Below are 20,202 nucleotides of genomic sequence, written 5' to 3'. Positions count from 1 at the left end.
GAACCCAGCTTTCTTTTTTTCGGCAGTTGGTTATTGGATGAGTAACAAAACCGATATCAGACCCAAAATTAAGTCGCAACATAAATATTCGAATTTAAAACATCTGTCAATGTTATGAAGAAAAATATGACTATTAGTTATTCAAAAGTATATTTATTTTCCTATTTAATTATTTTTCTAACATAAAAGAGTAAAATCAGTAAAATCACCACAATAAAAATAATATTAGCACATAAATCAAACAAAAACGTTGTTTTTAATATAAAAAGTGAGAAGAATATTATTTTCTAAGAATAATAATTTATTTTATGAGAGGTTTATCCATCTGTTATTGTGCTTGGGCTGAACAGCTAGCTAGCTCCCCTGTCTAGCTAATGGGAGGTTTGGACTGTATATGGCGTTTCCCCAACACCCAGTTTCATTGCCATTTGTGTCCCCTGGCCTCCCCTCCTCCATCTTCACCATCGCTGAGAAAAACCTTCCTTCTATTCTCTCCTTCATCAAACACCAAAATCAGCAGCAACAGCAGAAATGCTGGAACTGTTGCCTACACAGCAAACACTAGAACCAGAAGGCGTAGCAAAAATGGCAGAGCTCTCACTCTCAGACCTCCTCTCTCCCTCCCTCAAAATCAACAATCCCAACAACAGCAACAACAACAAGACGATGATGACGAAGAAGAAGATGAAGATGAAGAAGAAAAGATAGCCCAAGGCCGCGGCCGTGGGAACTGGACAATAGTGTTGTCGTCGAGCTTAGTGGGTCTGCTCACTGGAATTGGTGTCGTGCTCTTCAATTACGCTGTATGTTTTTGTTTACCCATTACCCTTTTTTGCTTTTTTGCTTTTCATGCTTGCTTGCTTACAAAGTTTTGAGCTTTATCTGAGATTGCAAAGTTTTAAGCTTTATCTGAGATTTTGATATGAATGTTAAGGTTCATGAGATACGTGATGTGTTCTGGGATGGGATACCACAACGAGGAGCGTCGTGGCTCAGAGAGGAGCCAATGGGAGATATGTGGAAGCGAGTGATTCTGGTTCCAGCTTCTGGGGGTTTGATCGTTGCCATGTTAAATGTGCTTCGAGGTGCTCTGGATGATGGTTCAGAAGATAATAACAATGGCAATGAGCAAGAAGAGGAAGAAAAAGAAAGTTTGTTGGTGAAAATGGGAATGCCCATTTCGGTTTTTCATAGTCTCAAGGCTGCATCGCGTCCATTTCTCAAGGCAGTTGCTGCTGGTGTCACACTGGGGACTGGGAATTCATTAGGTCCTGAAGGTCCTAGTGTTGAGATTGGAACTTCTATAGCAAAGGGTGTTGGTGCTGTATTTGGTAAAAGTTCACAAAGAAGCCTCTCTCTTGTGGCCGCTGGATCAGCTGCTGGAATTGCTTCTGGTGGGTATTCGTTTTTATGTTTCCCCATGCTGCCAGTTATTAATATATGTTTGCTCTCAATGTAATTGTTCTTCTGTCTTTTTTCAGGGTTTAATGCTGCTGTTTCTGGTTGTTTCTTTGCCGTTGAGTCAGTCCTTTGGCCATCACCATCAGATTCCTCATCTATTTCACTAACAAATACCACTTCTATGGTCATACTTAGTGCTGTGATAGCTTCTGTAGTTACAGAAGTTGGTCTTGGCTCTGAGCCAGCCTTTAAGGTCCCATACTATGACTTCCGCTCACCTACTGGTATACTATCGATTATCTGTTTAACTCTTGAAAATGTTATAGATAAATTTCTGCACCCTCGAGTGATGGTGCTTTTGATTTGAATAATTTCTTCTGCTGACTATTTCATTATTACATAATCTATGAGTATTTCTTGTTCCTAGTAATGTGATTTTCCTTTTCCAAATATGGTTTGTGAGTTTACCCTATTATTTGTTACAACACTAGGTTATTCACTATACTGGGATGAATTTTTTCAGGCATACCTTTAGTATATCTAGAGGTAGATGTTCAAGTTATTATTTAAAAGGTGCGGTTTTAACAGTGAGACGTATTCAAATCATTTTCAGAGCTTCCGCTATATCTCTTGCTGGGTGTCCTATGCGGCTTGGTTTCGCTAACCTTATCAAAGTGCACATCGTACATGTTGGTATTTGTTGACAATCTTCACAAGACTATTGGCGTACCAAGATTTTTGTTCCCTATACTGGGTGGCTTAGCAGTCGGGCTTATAGCATTGGCATATCCTGAAATTCTTTACTGGGGTTTTGAGAATGTTGACATTTTGCTGGAATCTCGACCACTTGTGAAAGGCCTCTCAGCTGATCTATTGCTTCAGCTGGTAGTGGTCAAGATAGGTGCAACCTCTTTGTGCCGGGCGTCTGGATTAGTGGGTGGCTACTATGCTCCATCACTTTTTATTGGTGCAGCAACAGGAATGGCATATGGGAAACTCATCAGTTCTGCAGTTGATCAGTCCAATCCTATACTTCATCTCTCCATACTGGAAGTAGCATCACCGCAAGCATATGGCCTGGTATGCTTTATGCCACTTTTGTATCTAGAAGATAGTCTGCCTTCAAATTTCTGGCAATGGTCAACTCGCATTTCATATTTTTTGTATATGAATTCTGTTTTGATATTTCTGAGAACAAAAATCACATTCGAATTAGGAGGTCACTTTATGTAGTTAACTAGAAACCTACAATATTAGCCATCGGCTTCAGGGACAAAAACCTTTTTCTTTGCAGCAGTAGGTTTTGTGTGTCCTGCTTTTTTATTAGAAGGTTAAAGTCAGTCGTCTAGTTGGTTCTGAATTGTCAAATGGTTTTGAAAATTGACATGGACGGTACATGAGATAACTTTTCATTGTAATACTATGTAATAATTAAGACAGAAAAGCCTAACTTTCTGTGTGAATATATTATTTCTCTGTTTGGAATTCTCTGCTGAAATTTGAAGCTATAACGGGTAGTCAAAATCAGGTTGTGGTTGACCATTGGAGCGGTTCCTTTTACAGGTTGGAATGGCTGCTACTCTTTCAGGAGTCTGTCAGGTACCCCTTACGTCAGTTCTGCTGCTTTTCGAATTGACACAAGATTATCGAATTGTTCTTCCGCTACTTGGAGCTGTGGGATTATCTTCATGGATCACATCTGGACAGACAAGGAGAAAAAAAGATAGCTGGAAGAGTAAGAAACTCAATCAGGGAAAAACTAGTAGCTTTCAACAACCTGAAGTACCTTCCCCTAGTGCAAGTGGGCTATCTTCTAGTAATGCTTTCACTGAAAGGACGTCTAACGCGAGTGACCTTTGTGAAATTGAAAGTTCACTCTGTATAGATGATTCTAATATTGACACTGAAAAGTTGGAAAAGAGAATATTCGTTTCTGAAGCCATGAGGACGAGATATGTGACTGTTTTAAAGGACACTTTGCTTACAGAAGCAGTGACTCTCATGCTTGCAGAGAAGCAGCCCTGTGCTATGATTGTTGATAATGATCATATTCTAATTGGTTTACTGACACTTAAAGACATTCAAGAGTACAGCAATAAATATGCACAATCAAGAAGACAGAGACCCAAGGTAATGGATTATTGTCTTGCTGAACTACTGCTAATTTTTATGTTTTTGTGGCCCTGTGAGCTTGAATGACTGGTTGTACTGTTACAGGAGCTTATAGTATCTGAAATGTGTTCTTCAGATGGGGAAGTATGCCAAGTACCATGGACTGCTACACCCAGTATGAATCTACTTTCAGCTCAGAATATTATGAATAGGTATGGAATGAATCAAATTCCAGTTGTTACAGAGCATGTTCAAGATCACAGAGGGCACCTAGTTGGCCTTTTAGACAGAGAATGCATCAGTCTCACTTGCAGGTACCAACATTTTTCTTTGCCGTTATAGACTCTCAGTTATTTGCTTCAGTTTTGCATTACTAATTGTGTATGGAGGATTGCATTAAACTCAAAGTTTGACATAGAAATTCTCATTAGTTTGCTAATTTTCTGATTTTGTACTTGTTTTTTTTCCTTTGGTGGTTGCAGAGCTCTAGCAACCAGAGAATCCCTTGGCTGGTAGTAACCAATACTGGATGGCTTGATTTGTTGATAAACCAGAATACCTGACATCATATTTATCTTTCAGTCTTTAGTAATAGAGTCTCAGGACTCTCCAACATAGCCTGGACAGATACAACTCAGGTGAGTCTCAGATTGCTGCCTTCGACCGCCCCATGCCACACTCAACATAGTCTTTCGTTTGCTACTCAGCCGCTGAAAAGGGCTCGAAGTCGGAAATCTAAGATCAGTCAGGTTGTACTGACTGGACCCCTAAAAATTTACATACAACTGATGGAAATACTAGTGAAAATATTCATGAGAAGAAAAACCAATTCATTGGAACAGACTGTCAAAATTGGATTTTCCCGTTTACCAGTTTGCCTTGTAATTTAAGACTTACTGGCTTTGTTCCAATAACGTACATGTTATTCAGGTTTTCTTCTTGGCACTCAGGCGTTAGTTATATCACTCCCATTGTCAATAAAAAGTGAAAATTCTTTTTGAGTAAAGGTAATTGAACGGCATTTCTTGACATAAATATGGTTTTATGGTACAATAATACGATTGCTGTTCCATGCCTTCCTCTCAATTCAATATTTAAAAATGCATCTACAAGTACAAGAGGCCAAATTTGGATACAAGTTCATTTCCAATTGCTACCCTAATCTGGACTCATCCATAAATCAAGCCTAAAGTTAGAATGACTTTGCTCATGATAATTGACGAAAAAAAGAAAATTGGTCATGATAACGTTTATATCTGATCAGCAGGCTTATTCAGAGTCTCTTGTTCAACCTTCACACTCGGTTCATCCGCAGACCCAGAGCCCATATCCAAAGCCTGCAAATATCAATGCCGACAGGAAAAACCATTAGTTCATAAGCATTTTTAAATCAAGTGTGTCCTGCTTTTGTCTGTGGACTTGTGTGTTTAACTTCACCTTTGCGCCTGTTGTAATCTCTTCTACTGCTGGATCATAGCCTGAGCCTCTAGCATTCTCTGTGCTTCCTTTCTGGCTCCCCGGTACACCATGCCAACCAGAAATACAAATTGTTGAGGCAAATAAACACAACAAATAGGATCTAAACTGTTCAATGTTGTGAATCTACAATCCCATCATTTATTGAGTACAAATGCAGAACGAATATGACATACGTTGTCATGCAAGAGGATATAAGCCACATGCATATGTAAAGTTTGAAATGTAGCACAACAAATGATATGAGCACATCACAAGAACATAGTCTTGCTACGTGCAGGACATAAACATATAAGCATAAACAGAAAAGGAAACATATTGTCATGCTACGCCATCTTGAACAGTCATGCTTCTCATTCAAAAAAGATAAAAAGGGAACGGTACTAATCCAGTGTAGGCTTCACATAACATCATATCGGAAACAGGATAATAAAGGGAAGAAAAAGAAACACTACTAAGAGACAAGATTTCCTCATGTTTCTTTGCCATGAGTGAAAAGTCTAGCCACTTGTCCGTCATCAAAGACAATGAGCACAATTTACTATGCATAAGAATATTCAAGACTAGACAAATGAATCGATTGCTCGATTTCACTGAATTATAGTTTATATGCTTCTGCACCCAATTTACAAAAACGTTTGTGAGATGATTTGTAGCATACCAGATCCTTAACCTCAGTTTCAACGATCTCTTTCTTTACTCTGCTTGATAACGGCTTACTGTATAAAACCATAAATCAGAATATTGCAAAGATGAAAGTGCAAGATAATGATAGTAAATTAAGAGAAGAAATTAAAATACCGTTCATCATCAACATCCATATCAGAATCCGCATCCCACCTTTCGTCTCCGTCATCCTGATCATCATCCGCCTACAAGAGTTTTAACAAAAAAAATTCAAATACTGATTACAAGCCTATAAAAGTATTAACTAGATAACAACTCAAATTAGATTGATGTAAACTAGCAAGCTACATTCATTATACAAAGATTGAAGAATAGTAAGAAAGATGGGAGCTTTGCGGCAGTTTAGATACACAACTTTTTCCTTTGGGTCATCAAGTATTCTATCACTTAAGCAACTGTCGCATTAGAGGAAGGAGAGGGAAAATATATTAATGTCAAAATGTCTGCTTGATGGCCATTAAGAAAAGAATAATTTTGGAGTCTTCTGCTTAGGATGAATTTCTCTTTGGAGTCAACAGGGGCACCAGTTCCAGCTTGTTCTGTGATTTTAAGCTGGAGAACATTTTTCTATTATAAGCTACTTATTTAGACATTACACAAATGAAACCCTCATTCACTTAGCTGTATCATGTAAAATAAGAACAAAGAACAATAATTTGCTATGATAAGTCAAACAAATCAATACAGAAGAATATGTTTCAATAAGATGACTATTAAGTTTTGACGAATATAGAAGATGGAAAATGGAATTAATTCCCCAAAAAAAAAAATTTGTTGCACAAAAGTACCTCTGGAAGCTCAGTATCAGGAGGTCTTTCATGAAATTGGACACTGGGTGCATGCTGAAGCCTGGAGAGGTTTTCAAGAAGCTTAGACCGTATTTCTTCCAGTAACACATGAGAATTCTTATTTTCCATGTTACTAGGGGCAACATGAAGAGTATAATCTGGGCCAAAATACTCATAATACTCATGCTGTGGCATTTTGTCCTCAATTTCTGCTCCAAGTGCAACTCCCGTCTGTTTTACAAACCACAAATTCAGATCAAAAGTATTCAGTCAAGACTCAAGAGTTAAAAATAAATAAACTGTGCCGAATATTAGAGATGTTACACCAACGGCCATGTGTAAAAGAGTAATCATCTCCAAGACTACAGGCATATTATTCAATCACATAACACGACATACTCTCTGGTAAGAAATTATTACTCACATGTTAAAAACCATGTTGTATGTTCAGCATAATCACGTCACATGGAATAGTTTGGAAACCTTAATAAATAAAACAAAATACAAGAAGAGTACCTCGTAGCACCAGCAACGAGCAACGTTCCGAATAGTATAGCCACCGCCACCTAGAAGCAAGAGTGGGACATTGAAGGATCTCATATATCTAACACACTCGGCATGACCTTTGATGGAAAGGTTGAAGCAGCCAAGCCTGTCCCCGGATAAAGAATCAGCACCACACTGGAGAACAACAGCACCAGGCCTAAAAATTTCCATCACCTTCCCAATGATGGGCTTGAACAAGTAATGGTAGCTCTCATCATCAATCCCATCGTCCAACGGAACATTAAGGGAGTAATACTTCCCTTTCCCGTACCCAATATCGCGAATGTCTCCTGTGCCTGGGAAATAATCCCCAAACTTATGAAAGGAAACCGTCATTACCCTGTCCGTCGTGTAAAACGCCTCTTCAACACCATCTCCATGGTGAATATCAATGTCCACATACAAAACACGCTGTTTGGCAAAACATCAACACTTTCAATAACCCATTTCAGAATTCTACGAAACAAAACTAACCCAACACGAAAAAAGTCAAAACCTTTAGACTATGAAATCGGATAAACTAACCTCATGCAGCTTAAGAAGCTCCAAGATTGCAAGCACAATATCATTGACATAGCAAAACCCAGAAGCCTCACACTTCTTAGCATGGTGCAAACCACCAGCCCAATTGATAGAAATATCACAGAAGCCATGGTTGAGTTTCACAGCACCACCAACAGAGCCACCAGCATAAGTCTGGCAAAACGAATACAACCCATCAAAGACGGGGCAGTCCTCACCCACATTGAACCGCTTGAGTTGCCTCAGCTGGTCCTGCTGCGTTTCGGGGGTGATGTTTCGGAGAAACGAAACGTAATCGTCGGCGTGGAAGCGGCAGAGGTCCCGGTCTCGGGCCGGGTAGGGTTTGAGGACCTGCATATGTTGCAGAAGACCGTAGTGGGCGAGAAGGGCATGGGTCATGCGAATCCGGTGAGGCTTCATCGGGTGCCCTTGGCCATAATAGTAATTTCCCACTTCTGGGTCGTAGAAATAACTCACCTTTCTCTTCACTCCGTCTGGACCCGATGCTAAAGAGTTGCCGCCGGTGTCCATCTTCAGCCAAAACCCAGAGCTTTTTTCAGCCAAATATCAGAGCTTTTTCTCAGATTGGTTTTTTGGGTTGTGGGTTTTTAAATCGGCGGGTAGGGTATCAAACGAAATTAATTTTGCTTTTATAAAATTTGTTTACTTATATATGCTTTATATAACACGAAAAGGAGATAGCTTGGTTTAAACTGAATTTGAGAGAGAGAGAGAGAGAGAGAGAGAGAGTACCTGGTTGATGTTTTGAGCGCTGCAAAGACAGAACAGGAAGAAGTGCTTCTGTTTGTTCTTTGTTGTTCCCTCCTCCTAAATTCGTAGGTTGTTGGTCTTCTTGTATTTAAAGTGCTCTAAACCAAATGGAGTAGGAAGTTTGGAGATGCTTCTTCTAGCCTTCTATCAAAGAGTTTACTTGCAATTGAAAATAAATATTATTATTTTTTGGGTTCTAATATTTGTACTTTTCATATGTTGGTAAATAGAAGAGGGTGAGTTAGAATTTTTAGATTTTCTTTGAAAATCTAGCTTATATCTTATTACTCTTAGTTGTTCCTTTTCATGTTTCTTTTCAAGGAAATTAATTATTATTATTTTTTAAATATGGCTTTTCCATATTATATTAATAGAAAACGACTTTTCCAGTGAAAAACAAAGAAAGAAAAGGTCTTTCGAAGTGTCCGGCCCAATAAATCAATGGACTGCATTTCAGCGAGCAATGGACCTAGAAAATACGAACCCGGCGTTTTAGAGCAATGAGGCTTGAAATTCCTTCTTGGGTTGATGATCGCGGTCTTGAGGACAAATGTGAAACCCATAGACTTGACCAGTTGGGGAGTACCACATAGAATTCCATTGGTTAATAGGTAACTTTGGCCAATCTTTATGGCGGTTTTGTTTGTTTTTATGTTTTTGTTTTTATTACAAGCGATAGTCTAAATTATAGGGAAAGGAGTTTCGAACCTAAGACCCAAATGTAAGTAGTAAAAACAACAAATAGATAGCTAGCTAGTCTACATGGGAATTAAATTAAGTAAAAGATTCAAAATAAATTTCTGGAAAACATAAGATTATTAACTGTTATTAAGTTTAATGTGTACATGGGAATTTTCAGGTTTGAGCAACTAGGCAGGCCAAGGTATGATTTGAACACCTCAAAGTTGAAGAGTCTAGGGGTTCAAGTTCAAGACTATCCAAGAGATGTTTGATGATTGTATTGCCTCTTTGGTGGAGCAAGGTCATCTTACTCAATTAGTCTAGTTACGCTCTCTCAAATATCGTGTTTCGGCAAAGCTCGAGTTCATATTATCAATACTTTATCAGTAAAGTTTTGAGAATTTTCTCACCTCTGATCGATTCCAAATTGTACGTGACGCTTACTATCTTGAGAATTTTCTCACTTCATGTAGATGAAGAGGTACTAAGTTTGAATTCCAAAAATAACTAGAAAATAAAAACTTGGTTTTGACAATTTTTTTTTCTCTCTCTTTGATTTTGGGCTTTAGTTTGTTTCTGTATTTTGGGCCTCTGTGTTGTAGGGTCCATTTCTTTAATGAAGTTTCCTTTGCAAAATTTTAGAAATGAAAAAAAATAGTTACGCTAAGTGGAGAGAATAGGTTTTGTGGAACACGAATTCGAATAATTTGGATTTGAATACTGCTCCTTAGGAGCAAATATTGTTAGCAGTGAGATCAGACAGTGGTGCTGTCAATGACTCTTTGGTTGCTAGCATGCAGTATGCTGCATCAATTACTAATTTGGGACAACGGTTGCTGGCCAGATCCCAAGAAGTTCAAGCACTTAGATCTCAAGTCATAACACTGCGAAGAATGCTTAGTGATGCTGATCAACAAATCAGAAGACTTGAGAAAATAAATAAAGATTTGGAGGAACTTGTTTATGTGTTGCAAGTTTATGAAGAAAATACACATGAGGAACACAAAAATTCTCCTGTAGATGCCTAAATTCTGAGGCATTAAACATCTGCTGCAATCTTGATTATGTAATTTTTCTCCTTTGTAATATAGAATTGCAAGTCACAATTCTCCATAATAATATGAATATAGTATCCACTGAATTTTTAAATCATATGAACGTCTAGTTTATTTTTGAAATAATATGAGTGATCAAGAAAGTTCAGGTTCGTTGTAAACTGATCTTATAATTTCTTAATCATGATATCAAAAAGATAGAACTTCATATTCTATGTAAACATTTTGTATGTTTGTCTACAGAACTTCGGGTTCTTGCAAATTTATCTCATATATATAGAACTTCAGGTTCAAATTCCAAAAAAGCACACATAACCAATGAACTTCAAGTTCATGATATTCCTGAAATTTTAGTTTCATATATTCGAAGCTTCAGGTTCGAACATGTGGATTCAATAATGAATTAATAATGTGCTTTGAACTCCATATTTACATTTATGTAAATGTTCTCAAAACTTCTGGTTTTGGATTACACATAATTAAACATCATAACTGAGATGTTTGTACTTCATGTCATATTTTGAATTTTTGATCCATATATATAAAATACTGAAATGAAATAAATAAAATTCAATAATAAAAGTAAGACAATAATTAAATTGATGTAAAATAAATAGTTGAAACTTCTGGTTTATCATTTAATTGCTCTTTTATGAGTTTAAGGAACTGCAGGTCCCTTTTTGTATGTAGTAACGGTTCACCCCAAATGGTTACTAGTCATGTATAATATTTTGCCAGTATATTTACTATTCATGTGTACGACACTATTACATTATCAAGGAGCTTCAGATCCTGGTTTATATGTCAAGGATCTTCAGGTCCAATTATTTTTTCGCAAATATAGTCACAGAGAGACTGACATCTCTCATATTATTATCATTACCATCATCAAGGATCTTCAGGTCCTGATGTAAATGTATGATGAGGATCAAAGAACTTCTGGTCCTGAGTGTATACTATAAAAGTTATCATAATGCACAATTAATTCATAAAATGAATTGCTATAAATTGCTTGTAAATAAATTGCTGGTATAGACGAAAAATCCGCACCATATTTTAAATAAAAATAAATATACTTGTATATGTACTAATTTTACTGCATACTTTAAATAAATAAATAAATGTGAGGTTAAACTGCCACCTAATAGAAAAAGGATCTTTTGGCTTTTTTTTTCATGAATTTTAGGGACTAATGTCCTTTATTATATACTGAGGATCAAGATCTTCGGATCTCAACCTCCTCCCTTTTGTGTGTGTGGGTTTTTTTCATAGCTCCATCATAAAAAAAAAATTCCATTGAGGACATGTTTACGTATCAGTAATGGGCATGTTTATTCATATGAATGTCAGTCATAAATATATATATATATATATATATGGATAGAAGTAAACGTGGTTCTAGTTTTTTTTATATATATACACATTTATAAATTATATATATCTATAAGTAAAAACTATATAACTTATTATTATAATAGTATATTGTCATTACCCACAGAATTTGACGTGGGCCTTATATAAATTAAGATTATATATTATCATGATACCAGAAGTATGGCGAGAAAGCTTCTGGAGGTCGTTAAAAGCTGCAGAAAGCTTTTTCACAATTTTTTTTTTTTGGGTGGGTTCTGAATCCTGATCACCACCAAGATGCAATAGAGTAATATATATATTTATAATTGATATTTGTGCAGGATATCACGCATCCTCCCTGAAGCGATAATTTTATAAACAAAGTGGATGAATCTGCACAGCAGCGCAAGCTCCTCCAGCACGTCTTTATGATCAATATGAATATATAATATTATAGATATAATCATGTAATAAACTATCAAGATAAAGACAAGTGGAGGACTCATCTCATAGTCAGCAAGAATTATTTTTCCTTGTTTGGTGCCTTAGCGCGATCTTGAGGACAAATGTGAAATCCGGGTCGAGAAGAATGAGGAGTTTAAAGTGAGGAGGTCAATTTCACTATCAACAAATGTAAAAAAATTATGGCACTTAAACATTTTAAATGTTTTAATGGTAGGATTTGCCTCCTCAAATAGCCTCCTCCCATAGCATTCTCACTTAAAACTCCTCATTATAGCCTCTCTCCAGAAAAGAGCCTTGGCATTAATGACTAGTTGGGGAGTTTAGGGAGAGTAGGGCACTCATTCAAACTACATAGAATTTCATTGGTTAATAGGTAACTTTGGCCAATCTTTAGGGTGGTTTTTTTTTTTTATAAATACAAACGATAGTCTAAACTATGGAGGAGGGGACTTTCGAACATGTGACCTATAATTTGCAAATCAAGGTCATTTTTCACTGGGCTAAACCTCGTCGGCCTTTAGGGTGGTGTTTGCCTCCAAATAAGCTGTGATTGCTCTCTTTGATTCATTGTTATATTGTATGAGAGGGATCAAGAAAATTTAGACCACAGAATTAATGTGGAGCTTGTGATGCAAGAATGGCATGGGACTTCAGCACTTTTGCCTGACTTGCCTAATTCTAACCACAGCTAAAGGTTAAACCATTACATTTTTGCTTTTGACTTTGTTTACTTCATAAAGAATAAGATTTACTAGACCACAAGCGTAGGATGGCTTACCTTCTCCCATTCATACTCTTGGAACCCCCAACAGTTATTACATGTATACATTTCTTATAAAAACCTGGTGGCCAAAGGGGTTCTGTGCACTGAAGCACTGCTTGATTTGAAAGGGATGGATCAGAAACTTGAATCGGGCAAAGTTTGCGTTACTGGGGCTTCTGGCTTTCTGGCATCTTGGCTTATTAAACGACTTCTCTTGTCTGGCTATCAGGTAACCGGAACTGTTAGAGACCCAGGTAACCCCCAAGTTAAAATCTGCATGAAGTAGAGATTGCATTCTTTTTATGGGACAAATTTATATATTGTTTCATAAGACTATGGTCATCTGGTTTATGCATGCATTCAAAGGAAACCAGAAGAAATTGGCGCATTTGTGGAGGCTGGAAGGAGCTAGGGAAAGACTCAGATTGGTGAAGGCTGATTTAATGGAAGAAGGCAGCTTTGATGATGCAATCTTGGGGTGCCATGGTGTCTTCCACTCTGCTTCCCCTGTACTGAAACCTTCATCTGATCCAAAGGCATGTTTGAATATATTATATGTCCTTAAAATTAAGGGTAACTTTTTCTTGTCACATATTTGGGATGCCATGTTGCCAAATTCTCAATGTGGATCATATATTCAAACAAAAGATCCACCTTATCATTTGTTCAGATTGATGTTCTAGCAAAATTGCAATTGCATACAAAATATCTTGCAAGTCATCACAATTGGCCTAAAATTAATACCACTCTACATAAATTGAGAATTGTTGTAATCATTATGTGCCATCTGTGCACAGACAGAAATCCTGGAACCAGCTGTTGAGGGTACATTGAATGTGCTACGTTCGTGCAAGAAAAATCCATCTCTAAGGCGTGTGGTTCTAACTTCATCTTCTTCAGCTGTAAGGGTGAGGCCAGATGAGGATTTCGACTCCAATATACAGCTGGATGAGTCGTCGTGGAGCTCTGTCGAAATCTGCGAGACACTTCAGGTAGCATTCTGTCCTTGTTGAAGTTTAAATTCTGTCATGATCATCACCAAATTCCCATCAAATCCTATGGCCTTTTTGAATTCAAAGTAACTTTGAATGCTGCTCTTTTTATATCTAATTCTATAACAGCTGCAAAGCAAAGCAATGCAGAACTATAATGATCTATGCTAGAACATTACTTAAGCTCCATATTTGGCTATGGTATGTACATTATATGTAATCCATGTGACTGATTAAGCTGCCTATTACAAAAGATTTGGTACCCTTTATCGAAAATTTTAGCTGAGAAGGCGGCATGGGATTTCTGCAAAGAAAATGGGATTGATTTGGTAACTGTTCTGCCCTCGTTCGTGATCGGACCTTGTCTGCCATCAGATTTATGTTCTACTGCATCAGACGTACTTGGCCTGCTTAAAGGTACTCATTCTTGGTTTAACTACTAATTCCGTTTATATGATTGTTAAGCGCCGATTTGTTTGAACAATAAAGCAGGGGAAACAGAGAAGTTCAAGTGGCATGGAAGGATGGGATATGTTCACATTGATGATGTTGCACTTTGCCACATCTCAGTTTATGAGCATGAAAGTGCTCATGGTCGATACCTTTGCAGCTCAACAGTTTTGGACAACAATGAGTTGGCTTCCTTGTTATCCAGTCAATATCCTTCCTTACCTATCCCCAAAAGGTTTGATTTTTTTTCTCCAGATATAAGTAGTAAAAACAACAAATAGAGAGCTAGCTAGTCTACATGGGAATTAAATTAAGTAAAAAATTCAAAATAATTTTATGGAAAACAGAAGATTACGAACTGTTATTAAGTTTAATGTGTACATGGGAATTTTCAGGTTTGAGCAACTAGGCAGGCCAAGGTATGATTTGAACACCTCAAAGTTGAAGAGTCTAGGGTTCAAGTTCAAGACTATCCAAGAGATGTTTGATGATTGTATTGCCTCTTTGGTTGAGCAAGGTCATCTTACTCTCTAGTTACGCTCTCTCAAATATCGTGTTTCAGCAAAGTTTGAGTTCATGTTATCAATACTTTATCAATAAAGTTTTGAGAATTTTCTCACCTCGATAATGCGTAGCGCTTACTATCTTGAGAATTTTCTTACTTCATGTAGATGAACAGATACCAAGTTTGAATTCCAAAAATAATTAGAAAATAAAAACTTGCTTTTGAATATAGAAAACAAGTGGCTTCAATATAAACCACACGTTAGTCTCAAATCAATCAGATTAATTTTGACAAAATTCTCAATAAGACAATCCGTAAATTCAGTAAAGAGTAAAACGATAAGAACTGAATCTTTTCATAAATAAAAATATCTCAAAGGTCGGATCGAATCCCTGAACGTGGTCGACAAGATTAAGAGGAGAGAATAGATTTTGTGGAACTCGAATTCAAATAATAAGGATGGTTGTCAGGTGTTTACCTCTTAATAAATATGATGCTTACAATGCACAGTTCATTCATCTCAGTAGAGTAAATTCCTTGCTTTCTGCCATTACTTAAAGGGTTCGTTTCCACACCCTTTGTCCAAAAATGTCTTCCTATCCCCAAAATAATTTGGATTTGAATACTGCTCTCCATGAGCAAATATTGTTAGCAGTGAGAACAGACAGTGGTGCTGTCAATGACTCTCTGATTGCTAGCATGCAGTATGCTGCATCAATTACCAATTTGGGACAACGGCTGCTGGCCAGATCCCAAGAAGTTCAAGCACTTAGGTCTTAAGTCATGACACTGCGAAGAATGCTTAGTGATGCTGATCAACAAATCAGAAGTCTAGAGAAAATAAATAAAGATTTGGAGAAACTTGATTTTGTGTTGCAGGTTTCTGAAGAAAATACACATGAGGAACTCAAAAATTCTCCCGTAGATGCCTAAATTCTGAGGCACTAAACATCTGATGCAATCTTAATTATGTAATTTTTCTCCTTTTTAATATGAATATAGTATCCACTGAATCTTTAAATCATATGAACTTCTGGTTCATTTTTGAAATCATATGAGTGACCAAGAAACTTTAGGTTCTTTGTAAATTTGATCTTATAATTTCTTAATCATGATATCAAAAATATAGAACTTCATATTCTATGTAAACATTTGTATGTTTGTCTACAGAACTTCGGGTTCTTGCAAATTTATCTCATATATATGGAACTTCAGGTTCAAATTCCAAATAAGCACACATAACCAATGAACTTCAGGTTCATGATATTCCTGAAAATTTAGTTTCATATATTCGAAGCTTTAGGTTCAAACATGTGGATTCAATAATGAATTAATAATTGTGCTTTGAACTCCATATTTTCATTTATGTAAATGTTCTCAAAACTTCTGGTTTTGGACAGAATTGAGATGTTTGAACTTCATGTCATATTTTGAATTTCTTATCCATACATACATAATACTGAAATGAAATAAATAAAATACAATAATAAAAGTAAGACAATAATTCAACTGATGTAAAATAAATAGTTGAAACTTCTGGTTTATTGTTTAATTGCTTTTTTATGAGTTTAAGGAACTGCATGTCCCTTTTTGTATGTAGTAACAGTTCACCCAAAATGGTTACTATTCATGTATAATATATTTGCCAGTATATTTACTATTCATGTGTACGACACCATTACATTATCAAGGAGCTTCAGGTCCTGGTTTATATGTCAAGGATCTTCAGGTCCAATTACTTTTTTGGCAAATATAGTTCCAGAGAGACTGTCATCTCTCATATTATTATCATTATCATTATCAAGGATCTTTATGTCCTGATGTAGTTGTATGATGAGGATCAATGAACTTTTGGTCATGATCTGTGCATGCTGTAAAACTCATCATAATGCACAATTAATTCATAAAATAAATTGCTATAAAATGTTTGTAAATAAATTGCTGGTATGGACGATAAACCTTCTGATTGTATGAGTACTAATTCTACTACATACTTTAAATATAAATAAATAAATGTGGGGATAAAACCGCCACCTTATAGAAAAAGGATCTTCTGGGCTTTTTTCATGAATTTAGGAACTGTTGGCCCTTTATTATATGTTGAGGATCAAGATCTTCGGGTCTCAACCTTCCCTCCTTTTTTCTTTTTTTTGGGGGTGTTTTTTAATGGCTCTATCATTTTATAAAAATTAAAAAATTAAAAAAAGAAAAAGAAAAAAAAGGAGCTTTAGTAGTATACCCAAAATATGGGCTAAAATTATATAATAAAAAATAAATAAATAACCTCCACATGGAATGCACTATAGAAATATATCCAAAAACCATTTACTACATAAGAAATGAGTGTTGAAGTTCCTATAAATTACATGACTGCCATTGATTAACTTAAAACAAGCCCAACAAAAAATCCAAAACAAGCTCAGCAAGCCCAAATACATTGTTAATACCATATCATAGAAATACATTGTTAATATCATGTTATAGAAGTACATAGTTACCATTTCATACAAAAAACTATATTTAAAAAACCCAAAAAAGCCTAGCAAGACATTCGATATCCTTTGCAGAAACCACATTTAATTGTCCACAGTTTCACTAGAAACAATCGCAAAGGCAAAAGGAAATACTTCTACAAGAAGGAAAAAAAAAAAAAAAACACTGTTAATACTATGTCATGGAACTATCTTCCTAGTAAAAATCACATGATGCATATCATAAACTTCAAGTGCACAACTATACATAGAGCAAAATATAGAGCATGCTTTGTTAGTGAAAATCTATTAATACTATGTCATAGATTGTTAATACTATGTCATAGAAATAAACGCAGTTGCAGGGTATGAACATTATAACAACTATTCATACCACTTACTAGAAGTTAACAAATACATCATTTCATTTGCATAATAGGTACGATAGAAGCGTACAACTCCATACCACTCAAAATCAATACTCAACTATGATAAAAACACAGATGATGAATCTATCTCAACAATAGTTACAGGTCCTGACATTTCGAATAATGAAGCAACCTTGGAAGCTAAAGAGTGTGCTGAGGACAAGCTACAAAAGACACCTATGACAGATGATCATGAAGAAAAAGCTAGACTTGAAGTAGGGAAGAAGGCAAATGAGGCCCTTGGTATCCCAGACCCTCCACTTATCACACAAACAGAAGAGACACACTTGCCGGAAGTAGGAAATCCTGATATATTCGAAGTATATCCTGAAGACATCATCAAGGAGAGTCCAAAAGAACCTGAGTACCAAAACGAATTCCTTAAGGAAACTCCAAAGCTAGAGACACTACAAGTGAAACAGTTAACGATGATGAAAATTCAGAACAACCTTTTGGCAATCCATGCATGAAGATAGTAACAAGGGAATCACAACAGCGTGGTTTGTTTGACATACTTTTCCTGCCAATATCAAAGAGTTACAAATAATAACAAGGGAATCGCCTCAGAAACATCAAAATTAAGATAATAAGTATGTTGATCAATGATCAGCATTCCCAAATTGTCCATCCCTCCATCTATTTCCAATTCGACATATAAATTGTTTAAATTTTTTCGGCTATATTAAGCAAGTCATTAATGAACTCCAAGTGCACAATTAAATGAATCTTAACTTATACGACTCCAGATATTCTATAAGATTATATATGGATTAAAGGTAGACTTGGTCATGCTCAACTCCAAATTGCTCAGTATATATATTCATACATACATACTGATTGGTGAATTGTTGAATTAAAGGCAGACTTGGCTTAAATTACTACATTTCCTGAAAAATTCAGCAGCAAAATCAACAATTTGCAACCAAAAATTTACCAACATAACCAGATGATAATGCAAAGCAGGAGAAGCAACGTGCAACCAAATAAACAAATTCTTTCAGCTCACAAAAATGGCAATTCGAAAATAAAATTATAAAATTCAAACCACATGCATGCATTAATTCCACTGAGAAGCTACAATTCACAAAACGCAACAAAATCAAAATACCAAAAACTTATAAGAACAAAAACATCAGGATAAGATAGTGAAGCAACATTAGCTGAGTCCACATCTACAATAATATAGTGTCACATGTATTTAAAATATAATATATTTTTTAAAATAATTTAAAATTCATAAAATTTTAAAACAAAAAACAAAAAACTACCAATTTTAAATTTTAAAATTTTAAAAATTCCGTAGGGACCATTTGTGATAGGTGCGTGAACCTCAGGGATGTTTTGTAATATATATATATATATATTCCATGTCAGCAAACTAACAGAATTTTTGACGGAACCTAACAAAAAGACCATTTGTGATCATACATATTAACTTTGAGGACCACGAATGACACAAAAAAACATTAAGGATGCAATCTGATAATTTCTTAAATCTTAGGAATGTTTTGTGATAATAAGCCAAATATATATAATAAAAAATAGACAAAAGTAATCGTGGTTCTAGTTTTATATATATCCATATGTAAAAAATATATAAATTATTATTATAATAGTATATTGCCATAACTCACAAAATTTTACGTGGGCCTTAAGTATGGCCAGAAAGCTTGTGGCAATAATATTAAAAGCTGCAGAAAGCTTTTTTTTGTTGTAAAATAAACGGAATATGCTGGAATATTGAGTTGTACGTAAAGTAAATGAGACATAATATTTAACGAGGTTCGGCCATGCCTATGTCTTTGGAGAGCAACAGTAGTTACTTATTACAATGTAAAATAATAGGGCTACATCTTTAATGTTTACAATCTCACTGGCCCATTGATTTCTCTCTGCTTTCTCTTCTCACTCTTCCTCATTCTTCCTTCTCTGTGGGGGCTTTCTTTCTTTCTCACTTGGTGTGCTCTCATTCTTTTTTTGGGAGAAATCACTTCTCTATTGATGGAGGTGTCTATTTATAAGCCAAAATATTGGCTGTTCACTCACAAGCCTTTGGCTTCACTCGATTGTTTGGCACACAAGTATCATCATTTTTCTTCAATCAATTAGGTAGTGGGCTCTACCATTTTGGGCTCCATTCTCGACTTTATAACATTTCTACCTTTTTATTTTTTGTAGGTTCTAATCAACACCAAGATGCAATAGAATAATATATATTTATAATTGATCTTTGTGCAGGATATCACGCATCCTCCCTGAAGCGATAATTTCATAAACAAAGTGGATGAATCTGCACAAGCTCCTCCTGTACACAATTACTTGCTTTTTATGATCAATATGAATATATAATATTATAGATATAAAATTGATGAATCTGCACAAGCTCCTCTGCACACCTTTACTTGTTTTTTTTTGATCAATATGAATATATAATATGGGTAAATTACTCAAATGGTCCTCAAATTTATACTTGATTTATATTTTGATCCCTCAATTAAATTATTCGTTCAAATGGTCCAGCAACTCTGTATTAATTACTCCATTGATCCTAACGTTATATTATGTTAATGTTGCCGTAAAATGTAAGGGTAAAACCGTCCATAATCATCCTATACTCTCTAAACATGTGATAAAGTGCTAATACATAGATGATAAAGGGGTCATAGAAATTGCTGTTTGTGTTTACCTTTGGGTAATTAACCCAAAAAAAAAAAAACATATTTCCTAACTCCTAGC

At 35.7% G+C, this 20,202-nt stretch overlaps 3 protein-coding genes across 5 annotated transcripts; 2 read left to right on the top strand and 1 right to left on the bottom strand.

Annotated features, from left to right (window-relative positions):
* The first annotated feature begins 345 nt into the window (after positions 1–345).
* LOC117636587 (chloride channel protein CLC-e) lies at positions 346–4,511 on the top strand. Of its 2 annotated transcripts, XM_034371159.1 has the most exons (7): positions 346–803; positions 935–1,394; positions 1,482–1,685; positions 2,015–2,481; positions 2,965–3,531; positions 3,619–3,827; positions 3,996–4,511. In XM_034371159.1, the coding sequence occupies exons 1-7, from the start codon at positions 375–377 to the stop codon at positions 4,027–4,029; spliced, it is 2,370 nt and encodes a 789-aa protein (XP_034227050.1). In that variant the 5' UTR covers positions 346–374; the 3' UTR covers positions 4,030–4,511. The 2 variants fall into 2 exon arrangements, with proteins under 2 accessions (XP_034227050.1, XP_034227051.1); XM_034371160.1 differs by lacking the exon at positions 3,996–4,511 and having other exon boundaries at positions 3,650–3,799.
* Positions 4,512–4,515: 4 nt separating this feature from the next.
* On the bottom strand, positions 4,516–8,458 carry LOC117636588 (histone deacetylase 19). 2 transcript variants are annotated; one of them, XM_034371161.1, is made up of 8 exons: positions 8,286–8,458; positions 7,536–8,063; positions 6,981–7,421; positions 6,465–6,695; positions 5,791–5,861; positions 5,651–5,708; positions 4,951–5,022; positions 4,516–4,850 (listed from the first exon to the last, which is right to left on the bottom strand). In XM_034371161.1, the coding sequence occupies exons 2-8, from the start codon at positions 8,061–8,063 to the stop codon at positions 4,764–4,766; spliced, it is 1,488 nt and encodes a 495-aa protein (XP_034227052.1). In that variant the 5' UTR covers positions 8,286–8,458; the 3' UTR covers positions 4,516–4,763. The 2 variants fall into 2 exon arrangements, with proteins under 2 accessions (XP_034227052.1, XP_034227053.1); XM_034371162.1 differs by having other exon boundaries at positions 7,536–8,082; positions 8,286–8,442.
* Positions 8,459–12,627: 4,169 nt separating this feature from the next.
* LOC117637287 (tetraketide alpha-pyrone reductase 1-like) lies at positions 12,628–14,771 on the top strand. The gene is made up of 6 exons (XM_034372138.1): positions 12,628–12,874; positions 12,987–13,156; positions 13,418–13,612; positions 13,867–14,029; positions 14,105–14,297; positions 14,458–14,771. Exons 1-6 carry the CDS (start codon positions 12,751–12,753, stop codon positions 14,594–14,596), a joined length of 984 nt encoding a protein of 327 aa, XP_034228029.1. The 5' UTR covers positions 12,628–12,750; the 3' UTR covers positions 14,597–14,771.
* Positions 14,772–20,202: the final 5,431 nt, after the last annotated feature.

The sequence above is a fragment of the Prunus dulcis genome, chromosome 8 (assembly GCF_902201215.1).
Source record: "Prunus dulcis chromosome 8, ALMONDv2, whole genome shotgun sequence".
Classification (NCBI taxonomy): Eukaryota; Viridiplantae; Streptophyta; class Magnoliopsida; order Rosales; family Rosaceae; genus Prunus; species Prunus dulcis.
This window is presented reverse-complemented; position numbering and strand designations above follow the sequence as displayed.